This window comes from Mustela putorius, unplaced genomic scaffold (assembly GCF_011764305.1).
Source record: "Mustela putorius furo isolate JIRA1106 unplaced genomic scaffold, ASM1176430v1.1 tig00000695_pilon_pilon_pilon, whole genome shotgun sequence".
Classification (NCBI taxonomy): Eukaryota; Metazoa; Chordata; class Mammalia; order Carnivora; family Mustelidae; genus Mustela; species Mustela putorius.
The window spans coordinates 11,259,417-11,283,912 of record NW_025421447.1 but is presented as its reverse complement, the minus strand read 5'-3'; the positions used below and the strand labels follow the sequence as shown (position 1 = coordinate 11,283,912).

The 24,496-nt window shown below is 57.2% G+C and overlaps 2 protein-coding genes across 5 annotated transcripts in view; one reads left to right on the top strand and one right to left on the bottom strand.

Annotated features, from left to right (window-relative positions):
* Window positions 1–379: 379 nt before the first annotated feature.
* ELAC2 (elaC ribonuclease Z 2) lies at window positions 380–21,151 on the top strand. Its single transcript, XM_004760139.3, has 24 exons — window positions 380–686; window positions 1,161–1,211; window positions 1,353–1,423; window positions 2,155–2,219; window positions 4,665–4,722; window positions 5,116–5,184; window positions 6,003–6,110; window positions 7,066–7,124; window positions 9,284–9,342; window positions 9,460–9,532; window positions 10,161–10,273; window positions 11,561–11,656; window positions 12,488–12,626; window positions 12,703–12,788; window positions 14,516–14,634; window positions 15,656–15,752; window positions 16,952–17,090; window positions 17,452–17,490; window positions 17,614–17,723; window positions 18,190–18,289; window positions 18,371–18,491; window positions 18,609–18,687; window positions 19,185–19,329; window positions 19,907–21,151. The coding sequence occupies exons 1-24, from the start codon at window positions 454–456 to the stop codon at window positions 20,141–20,143; spliced, it is 2,466 nt and encodes an 821-aa protein (XP_004760196.1). The 5' UTR covers window positions 380–453; the 3' UTR covers window positions 20,144–21,151.
* The window catches only part of ARHGAP44 (Rho GTPase activating protein 44), a 165,815-nt gene continuing 162,438 nt past the window's right edge, over window positions 21,120–24,496 (bottom strand). For 3 of the 4 annotated variants that reach the window (XM_045083405.1, XM_045083406.1, XM_045083408.1), the window contains one exon: window positions 21,120–22,576. In XM_045083405.1, coding sequence (XP_044939340.1) covers window positions 22,437–22,576 — 140 coding nt within the window. In that variant the 3' untranslated portion in view covers window positions 21,120–22,436. The remainder of the gene's footprint in view (window positions 22,577–24,496) is intronic. The other variant, XM_045083407.1, reaches the window with a different exon arrangement.

Below are 24,496 nucleotides of genomic sequence, written 5' to 3'. Positions count from 1 at the left end.
TAAGAACAAACCAACCCTCCAAAGGCTGACTCGGCCAGCGGGACACGATCGGCGGAGACAGCGCTCCAGGGCAGGCCCAGCCCTTTCCCCACCGCGAGCCTCGAAATCCCTACAAGCCGCTCCTGTGCCAGGACCGCCGTCTCCAGCGCGACCCTCCCGGAAGTCCCGCCCCAGGAGAAGAGGAGTTTCCGGAAAGAATCGACGCTTGGGAAGCCGGAAGGAAGCAAGGGGCGGGGCCGTCCGGGGCACTCTAGCCCGCGCCTCTTCTATGGTCGTCGCCAATTGACAGGCCGCGAGGGGCAAGGCTCTTCGCTATTGGGCGCGCGGCCTCGCGTAGGCGGGCAGCTGGGCTCGCGGCGCGCTGATTGGTTGGGCCTGCCACGCGGGACGGAGGGGCGGGGCGTGGGGCACGCGGAGCCCGGTGACCGGCAGCGTTAGGAAGGAGCCTGGTGCATGTGGGCTCTCCGCTCGGTACTGCTGTTGCGCTCCGCGGCCGGGCGCGCCATGTCGCAGGGACCCGCCCGCCGCCAGCGGCCGCCCAAGGACCCGCTGCGGCACCTGCGCACGCGGGAGAAGCGCGGCGCGGCGTGGGAGCCCGGGGGGCCGAACACCGTGTACCTGCAGGTGGTGGCGGCCGGTGGCCGGGACGTGGGCGCGGCGCTCTACGTGTTTTCCGAGTACAACCGGTCAGTGCGCTGCGCCCGCCCCGCGTGCTGCGCGCCGGGGTCCCCCACGCGGCACCCGTGCGGGATTCCGCTGCTGCAGCGGACAGTGGACCCTCGGGGAGGGGCTGGGAGCTCCCCGGGGTCTTACATCCCACGCCCGTGGGGTTCCCGGGAGCCCCAGCGCCCTCTCTCCAGCCTGCGGCGCCGAGGCCCACTTGGCACACGTTGAGCCGTGCGCCCCAATACCGGGACCTCACGGCTGGCGTGTGGGGTAGCAGGTCAGGTGACGGGGGAAAGGACCCAGTCCCCTGCTGGCCTCCGTCCGGGAGGGTTCCCCACCAGTGTCCTCACGCCAGAAATGCAGTCCGGTAGTAGCACCACGTGGGGTTTGGGGGCTTCCCCCCGTTTTCTGTAGTGTTCAGTAAAACATCCAGACCCGTGACCCAAACCCTCCAGAGTCCCGTCTGAGTATCTTGCGTGGTGTTCGTCTTGCAGGTACCTCTTCAACTGTGGAGAAGGCGTGCAGAGGCTCATGCAGGAGCACAAGTGAGTCAACCATTTTCTTATGGGGCGGAGATGCTCATGGGGCTTCAAAGCCGGGGTGAGAGACAGGAGTGTTTTTGAAGCAGAAGAGAGGGTCCCTGATCCACCTGGTCTGACCTGTTCAAACGTTCATGTCCTTCTTAGGTTGAAGGTGGCTCGTTTGGATAATATATTCCTGACCCGGATGCACTGGTCTAACGTGGGGGGGTTGTGTGGTAAGTATATTCTTTCCGAGGTCAGAGGCTGGAGGGAAGTCTCTGGCATTTAGTCTGTCTTCTTGTTGCTCTTTTTTGACCCCTCTCGATCCTCCAAGTCCAGGGAGCTGGATTTTTTTTCTATACTTGCCCTGTGAGCCACAGCTTGGAAAGCTGTGACTCAAAAGGGCAGATTTGAACGCAAATGCTGCTTCCAAGCATTGTCATCTACTCAGTTTATTGAGTTGCTGGACTGGAGATACGGGCCAGTGAACTGGAGGGTGTAGTGGGTCATGGTTAAAGGATGCGCATTTACCACTGAGACTCAGCAGTCCCACACAGATACCCACTCTGTGGATTGCCCCATTATTCATGCCCACCAGTGAGAGAGGTCAAGGTTGTGCCACTGCCAAAGTCCGTAACGTGGATAGGAAGGAGTACAAGGCTGAGCCCATCCCGTTCTCAGACCTGAGACCCTGCAGGGCAAGGCATGAGGGCCCTAGGCTGCAGAACCTAAGGGCCTGCAGGTGCAGGTCCTGGGTGCCTCACTGCCTCGCCCCAACCTCAGCCCTGCCCATTCTGGAGGCATTTGAGGAATATCTGATGTCCCCTGCACCTCCAGTAGGAGTCCCTTCTGCCCAGGGCCCGTGATGAGGACAAGTAGATACGGAGCTGCTGAAGTAAGGCATGGGCCTCCTGGTGGCAGCTGCAGGGCACCGTGATGACACAGCTGATGTTCTTTCCCCTTCCAGGAATGATTCTTACCTTAAAGGAAACCGGCCTCCCGAAGTGTGTGCTTTCTGGACCTCCACAGCTGGTGAGTCCCTCCTGACTCAGCGTTCAGAGCCGACCTCTCCTTTTTTCATGTTAGTGACAAGCATTTGTCTCTGCAAATTTGTCTTTGGCTCTCCAGAGTTAGCTGGTGGGGGCGGGGGGGACTTTCAAGTTAGACACCCGAGTCCAAAGCAGGATTAAGTGTGTGACCTTGCACAAGTTCCTTAGAGCTACCTAAGGCTACTCATCTGTGAGATGGCTGTGAGTTCCATCAGGTTGCTAAGGATTACATGAAACACCCATACGAAACACCAAGCCAACTTACTACATGTTGGGCACCGAGGAGGCCCACAGGGAATGTTAGCATTTACTTTTATTAAATTTTAGACCTCTTTATACCTTTCAGACTAGCTTCTGAACATTGTTGAGAAGCTGTTATGCACCTTGTTAATTAGCACTGCTGGCTGACAATTCATTTCCCAGTTCCTAAGAGGAAAGGTGGGGCGCCTGGGTGGCTCAGTCCATTAAGCATCTGCCTTTGGCATAGGTCATGATCTTGGGGTCCTGGGATTGAGTCCCGCTCAGCAGGGAACCTTCTTCGCGCGCACTCTCTCTCTCTCTTAAATAAATAATATCTTTTTTTTTAAGGTTTTTTTTTTTTTATTTATTTGACAGAGAGACAGGCAGAGGGGTGGGGAAAACAAGCTCCCCACTGAGCAGAGAGCCCAATGTGGGGCTTGATCCCAGAACCCTGGGATCATGAGCAAGCTGAAGGCAGAGGCTTTAGCCCACTGAGCCATCCACGCGTCCCTTAAATAACTAATATCTTTAAAAAAAAAAAAAAAAAGAAAAGGTACCAGTCACCAAGTCCTATTAATTCTGTCTTCAAAACAGTACCTCAAATCTACTCATTTGTGTCCTCCCTAAAGCCTCCCATACTGTTGTCTCCTGTCCCGTCTACTGTGACAGCTGCATATCCCCCCACAGTGGCCAGAGGGGTCTCTTTGGGGCATACGTGTAGGCACGTCACACCCAGAACCCTCCGGGCTTCTCTGCAATGCAGCACAAACACCCATTATCGGGCCTGCTAGTCTTCTGGGCCCTGGCCCTTGCCTGCCCTCAACCTCTGTCTCCAGTCTCCCTGCTGGTGCTCTGTGGGCTGCTCTCGGCTCTCCCCTGAAGCCCCTTCCCATTCCAGGGCTTTCTTTCTGAGCCTTTGGGGCTCTGCCGAAAGGCTATGCAGTCAGGATCCTGCCTGACTCCCCACACAGGGGACACCCTGGCCCCTGTGTGTCCAGCTTCCTGCAGATCTTAAGCGTGACTGCTGTGACCTGGCTATTCGTGCGTATTCATTCCAGTTTTGTCGCTGCTGCATTTTTAAGTGGCACCAGGGCAGGGACCTTGTCCCCTGCACACTGCTAAACCCTAGGCACCTGGCATATAGTGGACACTCAGTAAATATTTGTGTAAAGGCGGTTCAGGGTACTAAAGTTCATGTTGATGCCTCCTTTTTAAATTTTTATTTATTTATTTATTTTTTAAGATTTTTTTATTTATTTGACAGACAGAGATCACAAGTAGGCAGAGAGGCAGGCAAAGAGAGGGGAAGCAGAGAGCCTGGTGTGGGGCTCGATCCCAGGACCCTGCGATCATGACCTGGGCCAAAGGCAGAGGCTTTAACCCACTGAGCCACCCAGGTGCCCCAGATGCCTCCTTTTTTTAAAGATTTATTTATAAGTATGAGGTGATGGATGTTAGCCACATGGTGGTAATCATGTTGTAATGTAGACTTAAATCATCTTGTGCAGCTTAAAATTACACAATATTATGTGTCAATTACATTTCAGTAAAGCTGATGGGGGGCAAAATAAACTAAATTAAAAAAATAAAAACTAAACTTTTTAAGCTTTTTTTGTAAGATTTTATATATGAGAGAGAGAGAGAGAGAGAGAGAGAGAGCGCGCGCGCACTCGAGCATGAGCAGGAGGGGAGGGGCAGAGGCAGAGGGAGGAGCAGGCTCCCTGATGAGCAAGAAGCTGGATGCTGGACAAGGGGCTCAATCTCAGGGCCCTGGGATCATGACCTGAGCCCAAGACAGACACCTAACCAATTGAGCCACCCAGGTTCCCCATCTACTAACTTTTTAAAAAAGAGAGTACAATAAAATACTGATTTTTTTTTCTTGGTGAGTAGTTTCAAAGATTTTACTTATTTAGAGAGTGTGCTCATGTGTGGGTGAGTGGGGGCAGGGGCAGAGGGAGGGAGAGAGAGGGAGATAATCTCAAGTAGACTTCCTGCTGAGCAGAGACCCCCATCGCAGGGCTCGATCTTACGACCCTGAGATCATGACCTGAGCCAAAATCACGAGTCAGACCTGCAACCGACTGAGGCACCCAGGCTCCCCTATGTTGATGCGTCTTGATAACTCTCTTGTGCTGCTGTTCTGCCTTTATACAACCGTCACTTCTTCTTCCTTTGTCTTTTGTAGGAAAAATACCTAGAAGCTATCAAGATATTTTCTGGTCCATTGAAAGGCATAGACCTGGGTATGTTCCTGAGTGTGACTCCTCATCTGCCATTTCTTTATTCTGCATACCCCGGTCTCCCAAACTAGAATCCACAAAGCTTGCACTAAATTGAACCTTAAAACCAAGTGTTTCATCAGTGAGATGGATTTTGAAAATAATGCCTGTTGTAATTTCTGTGCCCCCACGTCATGCCCCCAGATATAGGTTAGAGATGGTTCTCAGTGAGACTGTTGTGGCTGCACCGGGAGTGAAAATACATGGGTGCTTCTTGCCTAAAAATGGTCATTTATTCGAGATTCTGGGTTCAGTGTAGATTCCCAGCAACATTCCGGGGTAAATAGTTGCTTGTGGCTGGTGATCTGGAAAGCCCGTTTCCCCCCAGCACAGTCACTGTCGGTCTTTCTCGCGCAGCTGTGCGGCCCCACTCGGCACCAGAATATAAGGACGAGACCATGACCGTCTTCCAGGTTCCCATATACAGTGAGTGCGTGAGTCCCATTTCCCAGCAGGAGGGAGGGATGCAGGTCCCTGGCCAGGAAAACGTGGGGTAAAGCTAGACACTGCTGGAATATTGACTGGCTCTGTATACCCAGTTTTGTGTTTCTGAATATGATCAGGAAATTTAGCTGAGGAATTAAGACATGGTTCCTGCCTTCAGGGAGCTTATGATCTTACAGACAGACATGTTCAGCTCCTAGGTGACGATTGTGGTTACACTTAGGATGTCCTAATCAGACAGCATCAGAAAGTGGGTGGTTCTCAGAAGGGCTCATTTATTTCTTGGGGCTTACTTGCCGCAGATGTAAGTACCCCTCTGGGGAGAGGATGCTGAAGAGGTTTGCATGGTAACCTTTTCTGTGAATACTAATGCTGATAGAAGTGTTGCGAGCAGGTCACAGGGTCCCGGGAACCTTCGCAGGCCCCAGGGCGGATGGTGTGGTTTTGACTTAGGGACACAGAGACCCTGCCATGTCCGTGTTGCCCGGGAATCTGGCCAGTCACACTACACGCCAGGTTTTACCAGTTGTGAGGAGAACAGAGGACCCTGGGGACATTTCCTTGACACTAGTCTGATCCCTGCCAAGTGCTGAGGGGACACAGATGAGAACCCCCCCAACGAGGGGCAGGGGCAGAGGAGTCGGGCTGGCCAGGAGACAAAGCCTGCAGGGTGCCTGTGGTGGAGGGGAGGGAGGGGAGCTGTGGCTCGGGCGGAGGCTGCCTTGGTCGGGGAACAGCGGGTCTCTGGCCAGGAGCTCACCCCCGGGGCGTGGGGTTTGACTCTCTCCCCTGCCTACCAGGCGAGCAGAAGTGTGGAGGGCGCCAGGCATCCCCGAGCCCAGAGCGACTCAGTCCAGGACGGTCTTCGGATTCAGGATCCGCTGACAACGAGCAGCACCTTCCAGATGGTAACGCAGTTTCCACAGAACAGTGCCCCTGTCCAGAGCATGCTTTTCTTCATCGCTGCCCTTCATGCCCGACGTTGGCATTGTTATCCCATGAGGCCCGTATCGGGCCTCTGCCCCGATCGTCCACAGCCTCGGCGTGCTGTGGCCCGTGGGGACAGTGGGGAGGGTTGCCGTGAGGGCAGCAGTACGGAGCCCTGGGGCCGACCCCCAGCACTGGGTGGGCCCCAGACTTCATGTTTGGTTTCCCCAAAGGAAAGCAGGGCCTGGCAGATTGGTTCATACAGAGGCTTTTGTGTTTTTTCTTTAGCACAATGGAATTTTTCACGAATGCAGAAAACTGCTGAGCTGACCACTCAGGTCCATGAGCAGACCAAACCCTTTTCTTCCAGAAGGACAGCCTGCTGAGAAACTAAGTTTAATGCCAAGCTTAGTTGTGTGGGACGACTGGGACCCCTTAAGGGGGCTGTGGTCCCATGTCAGGCAGGGCTGATGCATTCTTGCTCCTGCCAGGATCGTGTCTGTCTGGCCAGGAGGTGCTCACCCCGGGAGCCGTCCTCCCTGGGATGGCCCAGCTGAGGGCCCACATCCACGTTTTCTCTTCAGGCCCGTTGGCTCTCCTGGTGTTTCATGTACGCTTCTTTATAAATCACGTTACAACTTACTTATTCTCTCTCCTGACTATGGGGGTAAAGTGTGTCATGTTTTAAAGCATTTCACTAGCTTGTTCTAAAGCTTTTCCCACTGGCGATTTGTGTTTTCTATTCACTCTGATCTCAGGTATGAGTAGGAAAAAGAACAGGTCTGGGGAAAGAACACCAGTGTTTCCTCTGACCTTTATACGGAACTGTCGCATCCATTTAATTTGGTACCAAATTAGACTTCAGACAATCATCAGTCTGTGAAGCCTGTAAATCTTCCTGTTTGCCTTGTTACAATCTGATTTGTTTTTCCTCAGGTATTGGCCAGAAAAAGAGCGGCAGGGACCCCTCCTTGGTGGTAGCTTTCATCTGTAAGGTAAGCAGCTGCCTGTCCGGTGGGCTTTCAGCGAGCGTGTGATGGGGACCCTCCGTTAGCTCCCATCCAGCAGTTTCAGAGCCAGTGGCTCCAAAGACCCCTGGTTTACGTTTGCCCACAGTGGGCCACCTTGCACTTGAGAAATGGAGACGGCCTTGTGTGCCTTTAGGTGCATCGGGCTTTCATTCACACTCCTCTAACTCCTAATTCTACTACTCCTAATTCTACATTTTGTCCTTTTACCACAGCTGTTCAGCTAGTAGCATCAGACTCGTTTTCATGTTGACCAGCATTCCCTGGGTCCGCAGATCTGTAGCCGGTCCAATTCTATGGAATCTGTTACTGTAGGGCATTTGAAAAATTGGACCAATGGCCTGGCTTTAATCGGGCTTTGCGCTAAAATAGGATTATCTGCGGCAAGGCTCTAGGTTGTCATTTTGTGGGCAGTGATGATTTTTTGAGGAGTAACATTGACTTTAAAATATATTTGCAGTTCTTATGAGATGATCACACCCACTGGGGGAAACCCTTCTGGAAGGTCAGCAGTAATCGTTATTAGCTGCAAGTTCATTATCTCATCTGTCACCGTATTTCAGTGGTCGTTTTTATGAAAGTGCAGGACAGTTGTCTATAGGCTTGTTCCATGTATATTTCTGAGTTTTTAGGCAGCAAAATAATTTTCCAAGTAGGTTTCTCTGGCCATCTGTAATTGTATTAGGGCCCTCCCGCCTTCCTCAGTAGAGGTGGGCTGGCATGTGCTCTGGGTGCCGGGCCACGTGCCCCTGTAAGCCCTGGCTGTCTTCAGCTACTGTTCCCAAGACCCTTTTGTCCCTCTTTGGTCATTCGCTGTGCCTTCTGAGCGCTGCTCTCATGGGTCGGCCTGTGGGCCGTGGTCCCTCTTCTAGTTAGTGTGCTACTGCTCAGCGGAGGGTTTGGAGGCAGTAAAGCTGACCTAGTCCAATCTCTGGGGGGTGAGCGAAAAGAGACCCAGCATGTGAGGGCCTGAGACACAGGCTGTCCCGTTAGGAGAGCATGGGCCTCAGATGGCTGCCTGCCAGCTCGGGGCCTCGGGGGCTGCACTCTGCTTGTCCTCTGTGTTCCACATGCCCCGCACCCTTGGGTGGGAACAGTTTCTTGTGGGTTGAGCTCATCTCATTAGGGAGGGAGGGGTTTTGCCCGCCTTAGGTCTGCAAGTCCCTGTGAAACGTTAGAGCACTTGGTTTCCATCCTGAAGCCCATTTGGGTCTGTGGAGGGAACGTTTGGTCACAACAGGCCCAGCCAATGTCATCATCTAAAGGTGTCATTGGAGCTCATCGTCTGTGCCTTATATGCACACACTTGAGCTGTAATCCCTCCTCTAGGATAGCGTTTGCCAAGCCAGAAAATTCTAGAACCCTGGTAAGGCTGGAGGATCCAAATCGTGGACTTTGCCTTGAGTAATTTCCTTTTAAAGATCTAAGGAAGAAAACGAAAATCAAATGTAATTTAGTACTCATAGACTTACTGATATTTTATGTGCTTTCTGATTTTTTTTTTTGTTGTTATTACATATGAAATAAGTAGATCCCGAAAATACACGTTTTCAAGGACAGAATGACGTCCCTGAGGTTTGTGGCAGGATTGTTGTCTGTCGTTCTGACATAATAAGAGCGTATCGGGGATTGTTCATTACAGCTTTCCTCCAGGGTGCAGGTAGTGCCACAGAAGACTGTCCATGCTTTTGTTACCCTGTCCCCGTCACTGCATGGTCCGGGCTGTCAGACCGAGTGCTGGTCGTGTTCCGTTACCTCCTACATGCTGTGTGCGAGATGGTGGGACAGAGGTGTTGGTCCCCAGGGACACAAAGGAGCCTTTTTATTTGATTTGGAAATGGACCGCATTCTATTACATCCCTAACAAGTTCATGTGGGGCCCTAACGCACCATGTTTTAAATCACTGAGCTTCTAGTCCTATAGTATTTCAGAATAGCTGACTTCTTCGGAAGGTAGCATGGAAGGTAGTGTGCTTCCTCTCAGAGCTGTACCCGGGCTGCATTTTGAGGAACGATGCAGTGAAGCCAGAGAGTTGCGCTTGGACAGAGGCTGATGGAAGCCGGGCTTCCTCCCCACCGTCCCCCCAACCCTGGCTGAGATGGTGTTTATGTTCTCTTTGTCACAGCTTCACGTGAAGAAGGGAAACTTCCTGGTGCTCAAAGCCAAGGAGCTGGGCCTGCCAGTGTGAGTGTTGGTGGGGGGCTGGGGGGGTGCGTGCTTTTGGGCCTGGAGGCTGGGGGTTAGGGAGCCCCCGTGTCCCTGCTGCATCCTGTCTCACGGGCAGCTGGCCCCTTCTTTCAGCGGGACAGCTGCCATCGCTCCCATCATCGCTGCCGTCAAGGACGGGAAGAGCATCACTTACGAGGGCAGAGAGGTGAGGCGCCCCATTTTCATGATGTTTCGGCAGTGACGGCTGGGGCCTGGAACACGGGTCCAGACCTCACATTTGAGGAAAGCGGGACAGCTCGGATTTCCTCACTGGGCTGACTGGTACAACAGGGTCTCTTATCTGGACTTGTCCTGCTTGGCCACGCTGGCTACATTTGGGCATGTCTGCAGAGCACCTACTTAGGATTTGAGGGTCCTCCTCCCAATGGTTGGGTGCTGTCCCCTGTCCTGGAGGTCCGGGCATTGTCTAGCAGCAGACCCTTGAGGATGGACTTTAGGCCCCCGGCCCTAGGGAATGCCACTGTGTTCTTAGCCAGGATGTTTTCTCCGGTGTCTAAGGATGTCCAGACCATGGCCACAGACCTGAGGGCACCTTGGATGTCCTGCCTGGTTTTGTGGCCACCCTGGGTTTGAGACGCCCTCTGCGAGCCACTGCCTGGCATACAGAAGCGGAGCACGGGGAGGGCACGGGTGGTGATTCCCAGTTGGTTTTGCCCTTGTTTGGGGACAGGGGAGGGAGTATGTAAGGGGGGAGGCGTTGACTTGAAGGCCATTCGGTGTGTTTGCCGAGCTGCGACTCTGCCCTGGGAGAGTCATGACCCCCATGATTTCAGATTCTGCCCGAAGAGATCTGTACTCCTCCAGATCCTGGTCTTGCTTTTGTTGTGGTAGAATGTCCGGATGAAGGATTCATTCAGCCCCTCTGTGAGAATGCCACCTTCAAGAGGTAAAGAGGGCTCTGGGGGTGGGGGGTGCCCCGCCGACATCGACAGGGTGTCAGGGGTCTGCCTGACCCGCGGCTGCTCCTGGCACCAAGCCGTGACCGCAGAAGCCCACGTGTTGAGTTCAGACTCCTGCCTGGTGGGCTATTTGCGCACAGCCTTGGTAGTGAAGTTAGAAAAGATCGAAAGCCCGAGACAATGTGCAGACTAGAAAACCAGTGGCCAGTTAGAGTGCTAAGTCTAGGACACACTCTAGCACTTTCAGTTCTAATTAATACCCCAGTTGTTATTGGGGTTATTTTTACCCAAGTACGTTTCCTTCACTTGCCTGTATTGAACCTGTGAGACTGTCTTGGTCGAAGGTCCCCATTAAGGGACGGACTCTCCGTCCGGGCACAACATTCATCTGCTCTCCCGTCGCCCAAGACGGCGGACCCCTTGGCGGCTCAGCTTCCATCCCAGGTAGCTTTGCCCCCTGACGTCGGTGTTTCCATTTCTCTCCCATTCTCAGTGGTTTATTCTCCCTGTGTTTCTCCGGTTCCTAATTCGTATTTACGATTTGCATATAGTGCTTTATTCCGCTTAGCACAACAGATCTTTTTCGGGCAGCCATGATGTTTTAAGTTCGCGTTGGAAGGTCTTCCTGAGATGGACTTTGTTCTTTCTGAGCAAATCTGGGTCCTGTGGTGGCACAGGCTTCGTGTTGCCGTCAGGTCACGGGCAACAAAGCCACGTAGAGTGGCTGTGAGCTGAGAGGCGTGTGTGCTGACGCGATGCTGCCAGGTTTACCTGCACGACCCATAGACACTGCGGGTGCGTGTGCGGAGGGGTAGGTAGGAAGTACTGCGTGTGCTTTTTTTAAAAGGGAACCGGAAGGAAGCACCTCAGTGTTTGTAAGTGATGACTGTAGACGGGGGAGTAATGGATGATTTTAATTCTCTGTGCCCGTGGCTCGGGTCTGCTGGAAGGCAGATGGCCAGGTGCGACTGCAGGTGCCCAAGATTCACATGGGGAAGGTCCTGCGAAAGTGAAAGCAGAACTAGTGCTGGGAAGGCTCAGGAGCAGCCCCAGAGCCTGAGGCCTAGAGAAGCCCCGATGTGGTGTCCTGGCGGGCTCAGACACTATGGGAGCGGCCTGGGCACAGCCTGGTCTGGGCATGGAGGCCGGGGTCGCTGCGGGCCCCGAGAGCAGGCCACGCGGTGCCCTTCCCTGGCCGCCCGGTACCCGTTTGGGAAGGTTCTGTGTGTGCATCTATGCAGAGCCCAACTGTGCTCCTCCTCCCTTCTGCCCAGGTACCAAGGCCATGCCGGTGCCCCCGTGGCGCTGGTGGTTCACATGGCCCCACAGTGTGTGCTGGAGGACCCCAGATACCAGCAGTGGATGGAGAGGTAGGTCGCACTTCCTTCTGTCCCCCCTTCTGTCCCCTTCCTGCCGGGGCTCCCTGCCCTCCCCCAGCTGAGGGAGCAGCCGCCTGTAGCGCTGGACCACCACTAGGGGGTGCCGTGCACACGCACTTGCTGCTGGTGTCCGGCTGGTGTCCAGGGTCCGCCTACTCCCCGCTTCGCACTGGGGTCCTAAGATACAGAGTCACGCCCTCAGTTTCCAGGGTGAAGGCAGTGTGTCGACGACTCTGCAGCTCATTCCGGTTCTTCCCCTCTTCCCCCTCCAGCCTGCGAGGCAGGTATAGCAGTGTTCAGTGGAGAAGAGGTCACCCTGCCTTTACCCCGGGGCCCCTCGAGCCAAGCTCTTGGCTCGGCACCAGGTGGGAGTGTTGGAGCTGCACTGGGAGCCCGGGCGAGGCTGCTGTTCTGCCTCCCGCCTGCTCCTCCCAGGTGCACCCGTGGTCCCCGCAGGCTCTTCACCCCTCCTGGCCCACCTCCCTCTCTCTCTCCCTCCCTCCCTGGAGGGCATGAGTCTTAAGGAGCCTTAGGATGCCTCTGCCTCTCCCTCCCTGTACTGCTACTCCACTGTTCCCAGTGCCTGGCTGGAGGCCCCTGACCTCTCAGCCTCCGGGTTCGTCTGGGGCTCCTGGCAGCACCTGCCGGGGGGGTGTGAATCTGGGCCCTGGACTTGGAGGCAGAGGGGCGGGGCGGCCAGTGATTCTGAACCCGCGCTTACTCTCCGACCCCTTCCCTCCACCTTTGCCCCCGGTGTCGCTGCCACCCCTGTGGTGGGCGTCTGCCGTAAAGGGCGCCGCGAACACGCTGTCATTGCCGTAGGTTTGGGACCGCCACCCAGCACCTGGTCCTGAACGAGAGCTGCCCGTCCGTCCACAATCTCCGCAGCCACAAGATCCAGACGCAGCTGAGCCTCATCCACCCCACCATCTTCCCCCCGCTCGCCACCCCCCGCCGCCAGGTAGTGTCCCCTGTGGTCCCCTGGCCTGGCGTCTCGCCTTCTCCTTCTCTCCACCGAGCACATCTGTGTCTTCCAGGAGGAACACGCCGCCCTCCCTGTGCCCACAGTCCGAGGCGAATGTCTCCTCAAGTATCAGCTCCGTCCGCGGAGGGAGTGGCAGAGGTCTGTGCGACTCCAAGCGGATGGAAGGGTCTAGATCGGGGGTGCCCAGCTCTTCTCCGGAAGGGCCCGGCGGTGTGTGTCCCAGGTGTTGAACTCTGCCCCTGCCACGGGGGACAGATCGGGCCTCGGGTCCAGGGAGTTCCCCAGCAGGGTCGTCCTCGCCGGAGGCCACTCTGGTTGGGGTTGAGGTGGGGAGAAAAGGCCAGCGATGATTCTCTTTCCTAAAGGTGTTTTCCCTCATGAAAACTGTGAGGGGATCCACTGTTTCACAACAAAGAACATAAGCATTTGATGGAGAAGATTAGGCAGCTGTGATCCGGCGATCCTATCCTCCAAGACAGGAGATAATGATCGTTAACATTTTGTTTTTTGAATTGGACCATGTGGGGAATAATCTTTTGGAAAGTGTGTGTGTGGGTCTGTGGCCTGACCGGCCCATCTTTTCCTGAGTCATGACTCGTTACGTAGCCTTCAGGAACGAGGCTTTTCTGGGTGCCCCATGGAGGGATGTTTGCTAATTTCAGAAGTTTCTAGGTTGGTTTTTTTTTTTAAGATTTTATTTATTTACTTGAGAGAGAGACAGTGAGAGAGAGCATGAGCGAGGAGAAGGTCAGAGAGAGAAGCAGATTCCCCAAGGAGCTGGGAGTCCGATGCGGGGCTCGATCCCGGGACTCCAGGATCATGACCTGAGCCAAAGGCAGTTGTCCAACCAACTGAGCCACCCAGGCGTCCCTCTAGGTTGTTTTCTTAATGAAGCGGGAAATGCTTGGAGTGTGTCTCAGTGGAACTCTGTCCCCTAGAGCAGTTCTCGGGTGTGGGGCTACTGGGTCACGGTGTGACCCGTTCTGAGGCCTCTGCCCCAGTCCAGCCAGTAATCCCCTCGTGGGTCATGTGTCCAGTGTGCGTCTGGAACAGGTTGCATGACGGGGGGACCCCCAGGTGCGGGCTTGGGACTTCGGAGCCTGCTGTCCGTGTCTGCACAGGTGGTTCGCACACCTTGACTGATGAACCTGGCGTGATGCCCAGATCCTCCTTTACCTGGGAGTGCACATCCCAGGCCTCGTGCACTACTCTGGGGAGCTGGCCGGGCCTTACTGCATGAGCTCACGGGGGAGCGTAGTGCCCCGTCAGGGTGGAGAGCCGCTGATCCGCGGCCGGCCTCTCCGTGTGCCCGGACCCTGCGAGCATCAGGGCCTTGCTAGAGACAGCCCCAGGCTGCAGCCCCGTGGTGCTGGATCAGGGCCTGCATTCCACAGGGTTCTTGACATGAGCTGTGCCCACGGTCGTGTGGGAGCCGCTGCTCTCGGGCCAGGCTGGTCAGCTAGGACCGTTTGACCCTCCTCCCGTCCCTTCCTCGGGCTCCCAGGGGACATCAGGCCACGTCTGGAGACATTTGTCGTTGTTACAGTCCGGCAGGGGGTGCAGGTGCTGGTGGCATCTGGTGGGCAGAGGTCAGGACCCCCCGCTGGATGTCCGTATTGCCAGGATCGTTAGATTCTGAGCTGAGATGTCCTGAGGGGCTGTTTGGAACGTGCTCTGAGACCCCCGCTTCGCTGAGAATGGTTCCTCACGGTAGGGGAATAGACCTGGCCCGGGCTTGCTTAGTCTTCCGTCTTGATTTGGAGAACTTTATGCAGATTGTGTCCATAAGTCGGTTCTGGACATGAGATGGGTGTGTGCTTGAGGCCACGTGCCTCCCGTGGCCAGAGATGCTGTCCTCCCTGCAGGGATGCTGTCCTTGTCTGCGATCCCGATGAATTCATCGCTGAGGCCCTGGGGCTCCCCAACTTCCAGGAAAGCGTGCAGGAGTACCGCAAGGTCGCGCAGGCCGGCCCAGACCCAGCAGGTGAGCGGAAGACCCCAGAGCCGCCTTCCTCTGTGGGCCACTGCCCTCCTGCAGGTGTTTTCGGAGCACTCGGGAGAAGCACAGCTTGGCACCGTCTAATGAGGTCTAGTTCCATGACCCCGTGCGGCTTTATTCTCCAAACACACCCGTGCCTGCGCCTGCTCGCCTGCCCTCCCCACCAAGACCAGTTCAATCCAAGCATTCGGCAATGGCGCCCAGCCTTTGTGTGACAAGTACGCACTGTGGGCCATGGTTCTGGGCGCTCCTGCAAGACCCTGCAAAGAACTTTGGACCGGGCCTCCGACGACGCGAGATCTGGTCCTGGCCTGGCTATTGGGGAGCCATGGCAGACCAGGCCACATCCCTCACCTTGCTGGGCCTTCGTCACCGCATCAGGAAACGCCGTTGTGGGGAGCTTCAGGACTGCTGCTCTAGTAGTTGGCTTTTCAACGAGTGCTAGAAACTGAGAACGCCGGACTAGAAAGCGGGGAGCGTGAATGCAGCTGGGGGGTCTTTCCCTCCATGGCATGTTCTCTGGGGGAGTCTGCCTTGACTGGTGTAGAGCCTCCCCTCTCGTGGAAGGGGCACATCGGGTCTCCCTGGACTCCGGTCCTGGCTCTGCTTCTTCCCCTCTGGAGGGCTGACCCTCTGAGCCTGTTTGCTCCCCTGTAAGCCCGGGGTTCCTCCCAGCAAGGTGGTTATGGCACCTGCAGGAGAAACAGGTCTGGTGGTAAGGGCTGGACGCCAGGCAGACATCAGACCCTTGAGCTAAATGATTTGTAGCCTGAAGAAGTGCCCTTTGTGCTGTGAAAGAGCTAGAGAAGGTCTCTGGAAAGAAAGGCTGTGGGGTTTATTTGCTGTGCCTTGCAGATGGCCACTTACCCACAAATAGCCCGGGGCCCTGCCTCCAAGGGACCCCTGCCAGGTGGGACCTCTGGCCCTTCCTGGGAGGCAGGCCCTACCCCTCTCATGAATGCTGTCCCTTTGGGTAATGGACCCTTCTACTGTGTGTTTTCCACAGAGAAGAGAACCCAGTATCCAGAAATCGTCTTCCTTGGAACGGGCTCCGCCATCCCAATGAAGATCCGAAACGTCAGTGCCACACTTGTCAACATAAGGTACTGCTGCTGTCCCAGAAGCCCTTCATGCAGTGGGGCACACGCGTACCCCCCCACCCCCACACCCCCAGCCCGGGGCCAGTTTGAAGACGCAGCCGTGTGAAAGCGTGTACACTTGTCACCTTGGCCGGAGTGCCCAGAAGGGGAGTCGTGGGTGTTAACGCCTTTGATAGTTCCTGGGAATCCTGACTTCATTCCCTGTTCTGTTCTGGACAAAAACAGCCAGCTCTGCCGGGGGCCATGCACCTTGCTAAGAAATGATGTCACTGAATTTTCACAGTAGGCCTAGGAAATCGTGATTCACCCATTTCCTTGATCGCTAGACTAACGACCCAAGAAGTTACTAGTTCCCACAACTGGTCAGGGGCGGACCTGGAGCGTGAGTTGGTGTCTACACTGCTGGCTGGGGCGTGCCCTAACTGGTGACCGCCGGTGCAGGGGGGACAGCTGCGGGGTGTGTGCGTTGGTCTCGTGATCAGCCCCCCGACTGCCAGTGGGTTTTGAGGGATTCTCTTGGGTTTCCTGGTGTCCTTGCCCCCAGAGAGGTCAGGCTGGGTCCCCAGCTGTGTTCACATCTGCAGGAAGTGCAGGCTGGCTCTGAAATTTTGCTTTGTCATTCTGGATGCTGGCGGTGGAGGGCAACCAAGCCGCTAACGCGCTCGTCGCACACAGCGCTTAGAAGTGCACTCTGCTAGCAGAAACACCCCCTCTGGGACACACTTCTCTCGCCGCTGAGGACATGCAGTGAAGCGGCTCAGCAGGCCCGGCCTGTCCTCCCTGGGGTTTGACAAGGGTAGCAGGTGCACAGCAGCCAGATCTCCCATGTCCACGCCCAGTGCCCAGTGTCGGGAGCACCCACAGGGGCGTCACCACGTTCCGTTTAAACAGTCTGAGGTGCATCCTTGGGGCTGTGGTTTTTGCCCTCCCATTCCCCAGATTGGGTGCCACTGTCTTTGTGGCTCTGGGGACTCCGCATACGTTCAGGGGTTTCAGGGTTCCGAGGCTAATCAGTGCTTTCGTATAATGAGCTTAGACGCTGGAAAACGGCCTTCCTGTTTAGAGAAGCTTCTCGGAATGAGCACGAGGGGTTGTGGACGATGTAGGAAGCACAGAACCGCTTCCTGCTCTTCTCGCTGAAATGCAAACCCTCCAGACCTCGAAGCCTTGCCTGGTGGTGTGACTGTCGCTCTTGTCTGCAGCTCTGACAGGTCGCTGCTCCTGGATTGTGGTGAGGGCACGTTTGGGCAGCTGTGCCGTCACTACGGAGACGAGGTGGACAGGGTCCTGGGCACCCTCGCCGCCGTGTTCGTGTCTCACCTGCACGCGGATCACCACACGGTGAGCGACGGCAGATGACAGAGCCCCAGCGGACGGCAGGGGCTGCTCTGGGCGCCGGCTTTTCCTCTCGCTAGTGCTGCCACTCAGCTTGGGGAGCCTCCTTGTCCCTCTAGGCGCCCCACTGTCCTGCAGCGGCGAGGCCTTGGCTGGCCTGCTCCGAGGGTACCTCAGCTGGAGACGGGAGGCCTGCTGTCCCTGGGCTAGCTGGGTTCCCGGTCCCCACCCTGGTCACACTGCCCATGGCAGCGTTGGGGGATGGTGGCCGATAGGGAGGGAGGACGACTCCAGAATGCAGATATTGGGCAGAAAGCTGACTTTGACCGTGGCTCACGCCGTGTCCCCTTCCTCCCCGCCCCCACAGGGCTTACTCAATATCCTGCTGCAGAGAGAACGGGCTCTGGTGAGTGTGGGCCTCGATCATCCTGACACTTGAGTTTGGTGGCTTGCACGTCTGCAGCCACACCCCCTGTCACCCGGAGCTGTTCCTGCTGTGGACTCAGCGGCTCCGGTGTCCTTGTCTCAGGCATCCCTGGGGAAGCCGTGTCCCCCGCTGCTGGTGGTGGCCCCAACCCAGCTCAAGGCGTGGCTCCAACTGTACCACAACCAGTGCCAACAGCTGCTGCAGCACGTGAGGTGAGTGACTGCGCCCCAACCCCTGGCAGCACCTTTCCTGGGGGTCAGGGGAACCAGCGGCCAGTGCCTGCTTTCATACGGGTGTCTTCTCTGCTCTCTTTGCGATTCTGTTCTGGTCCTGAGATTGTCCACGAAATACTCTGGGGCCAAGTCCCTGAGCAGTGCCTGGCACAGGGCTGGCCCCTCCCATCCCGGGGTGGTCTGTCTGCCTGCCCAGGGTCTATCCCGGCCTGTGGGGCGGGCCTCCCTCTACCCACCACGGGCAGTGCCCACCCACCAGGTCCCTTGCCACAGCCTGGAGGGCTTGGTTTGGCTCTTTTTAATGGAATCCTCTTTCCTCTAAGTGACAGGTTTGTGTTTCTTTATGATAAGGAGTTTGGAGCTCTGCAACCAGACGCTTGAACTTGGAATCACGTTAAAAAAACTCTTTCATGCTCACTGTTGAACTGTTGTTGTGTCCGCCTAGCCTGATTCCTGCCAAGTGCCTTCAGAGAGGAGCGGAGGTCTCCAGCCCCGCCATTGAAAGGCTGGTGGGTTTGCTGCTGGAAGTGTGTGAGCTGGCCGAGGTAAGGGCGCACCCACGGTTGGGGGAAGGGGGGCGGTGGTGACGGAAGCTCGGCTGCACAGCCGCTCGCCCGCTACTACAGTTTCAGACCTGCCTGGTGCGGCACTGCAAGCATGCTTTTGGCTGCGCGCTGGTCCACACGTCCGGTTGGAAAGTGGTCTACTCCGGGGACACCATGCCCTGTGAGGCCCTGGTCCAGATGGGTGAGTAGAGGCAGCAGACCGCGAGGCCGTCCCAGCAAGCGCATGGGGCCGGGGCAGCTCGTGCAGCGTGTCTCAGGCATGGGCTCTGCTCCACGGGCCGCACTCATTACTCCCTAGGGAAGGACGCCACCCTCCTGATACATGAGGCCACGCTGGAAGACGGCCTGGAGGAGGAGGCCGTGGAAAAGACACACAGGTAGGGGAGAGCCCTGAGCCGCAGTGACCTGATGTGTTCCCTCCCGGGTGACGCACGGAGAGCCTCATGTCAGCCCTGCGGGGACACTGCTCTCTGGTGACAGTGACAAGAGGCCAGCCGGCCTGCTTCCCGCCGAGGCCGTGGGGGTTTCTGAGAATACTCCTGGTGCCCGGGCGTCAGCAGTCAGCCACGTCAGGGAACTTCCCCGGGGCGGATCTGGGCTTTGCTGGGATGAGGGTATGTCCTGCCGCCCTCCCTCCCCCACACCCCCCAGCCGTGAGGAGCCGCCTGCCTGTTCCCTGCTGCCCCTACCGACGGGAGGGGGTCTTCCAGTGCTGGGTCCAGGCTCCATCTGGGGGTGTGAATGAAGACTCTGGTCCGTACGAGAGTTTGTGTTGGCCGGAGACATGGCCTTCCCAGGGGGCACGGGGGAATCTAGGGGCTGGGATCTGGCCTGTGCTTGGGACATCAGCCTCACATGGCTCCTCTGTTGGCAGCACCACATCCCAGGCGATTGGCGTGGGGGTGCGGATGAACGCGGGGTTCACCATGCTGAACCACTTCAGCCAGCGCTATGCCAAGGTGCCCCTCTTCAGCCCCGACTTCAACGAGAAAGTGGGGATCGCCTTTGACCACATGAAGGTCTGTGCTGCCCAGGCCGGGTGGGGCTGGGGTAGAGGCTGCGCTCCCTCCGCGGGGTCTCGGGGCCAAGGGTCAGAGGGGTCTGCACCACCACCACCATCCCCCTCCCTCCCGCTGGTCGGGGCCAGCACCAGCTGGGACTGCAGGGCTGCTGGAAGTGACTGGGGGACTTGGGCCCGGCCCTTCCCCCAGCCAGGTGACTTGTGCCTCAGCACTTGCTGGGGAGACTGTGTGCTCCACTCCCTATGGGGGAGCCAGCCTCGCCCCTCTGGCCCCCCTGAATGAGGGCAGAAGCCAGGGTTTGCCTCTGAGGACGCTGGTTTTCAGAGTCTGGACTGCCTCTCCTTTCCGGAGGCCCATTCTGTTTTACCCCCTTAGCCAGGAGTTGGGCGTCAGTGCCCCTTTCCCGAGAAGCCTTCCTCCCTCTCCCCTGGCCTCACCCGTTTTCCACTACTATCAGCTGCCACGAAGGTGGGCGAGGAGGGAGCTGGTGCCTGCCCTGTGCGCAGCGGGCCCCCTCCGTCTCACTCCTGCCTGGCCTCCGGACGCACGTCCTGAATCTGGACTCGCCTTCCAGGTCTGCTTCGGGGACCTCCCGACAGTGCCCAAGCTGACCGCGCCGCTGAAAGCCCTGTTTGCCGGTGACATCGAGGAGATGGAGGAGCGCAGGGAGAAGCGGGAGGTGCGGCTGGCGCGGGCAGCCCTGCTGTCCCGGGAGCAGGTGGCTGGCCCTGAGGACGGGATGTCCCCGCACAAGCGGGCCCTCGCAGAGCAGCCTCAGAGCCCACAGAGCAAGAAAGTCAGGGCACAGTGAGGGCGCGGGAGGGACCCCAGACTCGGGAGGCCGGCATCCTTCGCGTGGCATGGCATGGGCTCCTGGCCTGGTGGGAGCCGGAGGGCTCTGCTCAACGGGGAGGCACTGGGGCACAGGGCGGTGTGCACGCAGGTCTCGGCCGAGACCCATGCATGGGGATGGCCCTGTTGGATGCCTGCTACGGCCGATCCTGACACGACCGCGGGCCGTGAGGCTGCTAGATGGAAGAATGGGGACAACTGGACCTTGGTACAAACCGCTTTTAAAGAAGTCACATGGAAAAACGACGTGCCCACGCCAGCTCCAGCCAAGTTACTCGCTCTGCACGCCCGAGGCAAGCCAAGTCCAGGAACGCTGGGTCGTGGACAGGACTCCAGGAATAGCCTTTCCAAAGACAGAACACAGGGACGAGGCGGCCTGGAACCTGAATGCTCTGCTTTGTCCCAGTGCCCTCTCCGAGCAGGTGTGTCCCTGCCCTGCAGGGCTGCGCTTTCTGGTACCCAGCGTGACCTACAAGCCAGCTCTGATTGCAGTAACGACCCAGGGAGCTGCCATCCTGCTGTAGCCTAGTTTCTGACCCAGTCAAGCCATGTCAGCTGTGCCCCAGCAGCGGCTCAGGAACGGCCACGTCTTCCCGCAGTCCCAAGGGGAAGTGGAGGCCACCTACGTGCTTTGCCTCACGGCGAGAACAAGACCCCCGTCACCGCCTTCTGTGGGGAGAATTGGATGTCAGGTTAGCCAACTCTTGCCCTCTTTGGGATTTGACAACACTGAGATTAGTGTATGGAGATGAAATCATCTGATTAATTTGGTACTTATTTGTGAGGACACGGAGCTTAAAAAGCTCAGGTGATGTGGAAGACAGACTGAGGAGTTAGCCTGGCCCAGCCGTGACCTCCGATGTCCTCCCGAGGGGCACCTGCATGGACATGTGTCCCCAACAAGCTTCTTATCAACACATGAAGATAGGCCACGCTCAGGGATAATAAACCTATTTTAATAACATTACTTTCGACAACTATTTGTACATGTATTTAAAGGTAACTTTCGACCCCTGGGCTCCCTTACAAACTGGGGACGTACCCGTCCTTGCCAGGAAGTGAGCAAAGCTGTTAACATCCAAAGTTGGTGAATCCCCCCATTGGGGCAGTTATCTTACACTGTGTTGGGAAAAATAACTAAGCCTTTAAATTTCTCATTGTACACCTATACATTGCTTTAGTTTGGCTCAAATTAAACAAATATAGATTTCATATATACAAATATTATATCCTGTATAGGTATATTATCTATTTTTAAAAGGATAAAATTGGAAAGTTTGACTTGGCATGCATGACCCAAATCTGTCTCTCCCTCAATCCCAAAGTGTGACTGGACTCCTGGAGACGCGATGGGACTCCCCGAGGGGGAGTGTGGTGACCCACAGCTGAGCGAGGCCCGACACAAGGCAGGGCCAGTGGCACCCGCCTCCCCGTCCCCTCAGGCTGCCTTACTGTCCTCCACGTGCTCTGGGAAACAGATTTATTGCTAATCCCTGTGGCCGCCTGGAGGGAGAGGCAGCTCCGGCCCCCATTGCTGTCAGCAGAGGTTGCTGTGGGGTGCGGGGTGGGGGTGGGGGGGGACTGTGCGCCTGATCATCTTTTTAAACTCGTACAAAAGGAGAAGGTCCTGACGGGAGCGCTGTCTCGGGGTCGGAAAAAGTCAAACTGTTAGGAATTGAAACAGGTTTTGTCTTTAGCCATTGACTTTAGAGCCCACGCAGTAAGGGCGGCCTGAAAGATTTTTACACGGGCTGGCCCCCTCCCCTGCGCCCCCACCCCAGCTTGGGCAGTGGGCCTTCTAGGGTCCAGACCTCGTGTGCTGTAGGGGAGAGGAACCCTCCTCCCTCACTGGAGGCACGAGGCGTCAGAGTGTCAGAGCCCGGGCAGCAGCCGCGGGTGGACCCCGGCATGCCGACCCTCCTGCACGCCGCCCCCTCCCCCCACCAGCCCACACACCCGCAAAGGACCTTTCTGACACCGAAGCCCTTGGGCGGAGGGGGTACCGCTGGGCGTGGAGGCTAAAGTGGATCAAAAGAGGCACAAAGTCAAAAGGCAAAGATCAAACAAAAGGCCAGAGTCACCACCCCGAGGGAACGAAGGAAGTAAGTCTGCACCCGCAGGGGCCACGCAAGCTGGAGGGGACCGCGAGCGAGCCGCCCAGCTGCAGCCCGGCAAGCCCAGGACGCTCCGGGGCGGGGCGGAGCGTAGTGGGCGGGGCCCGGGTATGTACACGCGGGGCGGGGCGGGCCGGGTCAGAGGGCGGTGCTCTCAGACTCCTCCTCCGAGTCCCTCTTCTCTGTCACCGAGTGTAGCCGAGCGTGCTCCAGGGGGCTCAGGCGGAGCGGCGGCCCGAGCTCTACGTGGATGGAGGGGATGTCAAAGTGGACGAGATCTGCAAGGCGGCAGAGAGAGAGAGGCGGCTGAGAGCGGCGGGAGGGGGGTGGCGGGGTCACCGGCCGGCGCGTCCTGGGGCTGGCGGAGGCAGCCTGGCGCAGGGTCGGGCTGGGGCTGGGCTGCTCTGCTTCCGCTCACCCCGTGAGCGCGCAGGACCAGAGCACCCTGATCCCACCCCGCCCCGGGCCGTTCCAGGAGCCCTGCGACAGCTCCCGCGCCACGTTCTCCGCACACCCTCCGGCTCCATTCCCGGTGGGGAAGCTGCTTTCCGGGCGGCCGCAGGAAGGAAGGATAGGAGGCAATGAAAAGCACCCCGTTCTCCAAGTCCGTGAACCGGCGGGGGAGGCCGGGGACAAACACCACATCTGGGCATCGGGACAGCTGCCCCCCTCCCAGAATGTCCTCACTGCAGGCACTGAAAGGTCATTCTGGAGATGGTCCGGGAGACTGCCCGAGGCAACAGAGCTCCGCATCTGCGACTCTGGACCTCTGCAAGTTGGCAAACACCAGGCCATTCCTTACAGCCAGCTGCTCTAAGGCAAGGCCACAGAGCGGGGGGCGGGAGGGACAGTGCTGAGCTTGTGGACCCCGGGGGAGCGTGGAGGGCCCCAGAACCAAGGACCCTGGCGGTGTCACCCCTCCTTGGCCTACCTCGTTTCTGGCCCTACTTAGCCTTGCTGTCCTCCTGGAGACCCAGACAATGGGGGTGGGGGGTGGAGTTCCTAGAACAGGGGCAGCCCTGGGTCAGCCTGGGGTGGGTGGGCTGGTTTCTTAGTCTTAAGCTTTTTTTTTTGAAAGTGAACATTCAAGCCTAAACGTACCATATCAGGTGGACAAACATTTGGACACTGCGCTAGAAGACACACAAACATGGAAGCTGTGGGACAGAGGTCCATCTGTCACCAATCCCCCCCACCCTCAGCCCCCAAAATGTCACTCCTGTCTTCATCTCACTGCTTCAGCACAGAGTTAGGGGTCCCAGGCTCGGCTCTGCCAGTGACACTCGCTCCTCCTGCCTCGAGGTACAGCTACAGCAGCCTGTGTCCTGCCCTTTCTGCTGGGGCCACCTGCTGTTAGATTTCAAATCCCATCTCTGTCACGTCAGGCAGCGAGTGTGGCCTCGGGCATGTTTACCTTCCCTGTGGCCCAAAGGGGAATCCCAGAGCGGATGACAGGTTTGATCTGGACCTATCAGGTCCAATCCTGGCCGTTCCCTTAGACCCCTCAGGGAAGGCCACTCAGTGGCCAGGGAGCAGGAGGGAGGAAGAGAAGCCCCCACTGTCAGATCAGAAGCGGCTGGAATGAGAGCTGTGGGTGGGTGGGCAAGCGACATCTTGTGTTGTGCCTGCCCCGTCTCCACAGGACCAAAGGTTTAGCGGCTTTTCTGGAGGTTCTGGAGGGCGGGAACTGGGGGAAGGGGAGTCCTCTCCTGGTTTACTCTGGAGGCCCCAGACTGTGTCAAGAACACCTGATTCCCTCCGGCTTCTCTCCTGCTTGTCCCTTGGTTTTAATTTTGAACATCGGCTCCCTGTGGCCAGAGGAGAGCAGGCAGAACCCAGTATAAATGCTCCCCTGATACTGAGAGAGGAGGCAGCCAGGCCCTGGGGGACATAAACTCAGAGGACTGAATCCTACCACTGTGGATTCTTCAGGACTTGCCTGCTGTTCAGACCTGAGGAAGACAAGTTCGAGCCCACTTCAGAAAGTGGGGGTCAGCCAGGACCACCTCACGGCCTCAGGGAACCCACTCCCAACCCCGCAGCGGAGGCCGTGTCGGGACCCTCCTGTGGACACTTCTCTAAGCCAAGGCGTATGCAGCAAGTGAGGCACCTGGCTCCAAAGCCTGCAGTGGGCAATCCAAGGACAGTTACGCCACAGGAAGAACAGACCTGGGAGCCCTGTGGTACTAGGCCGAAGG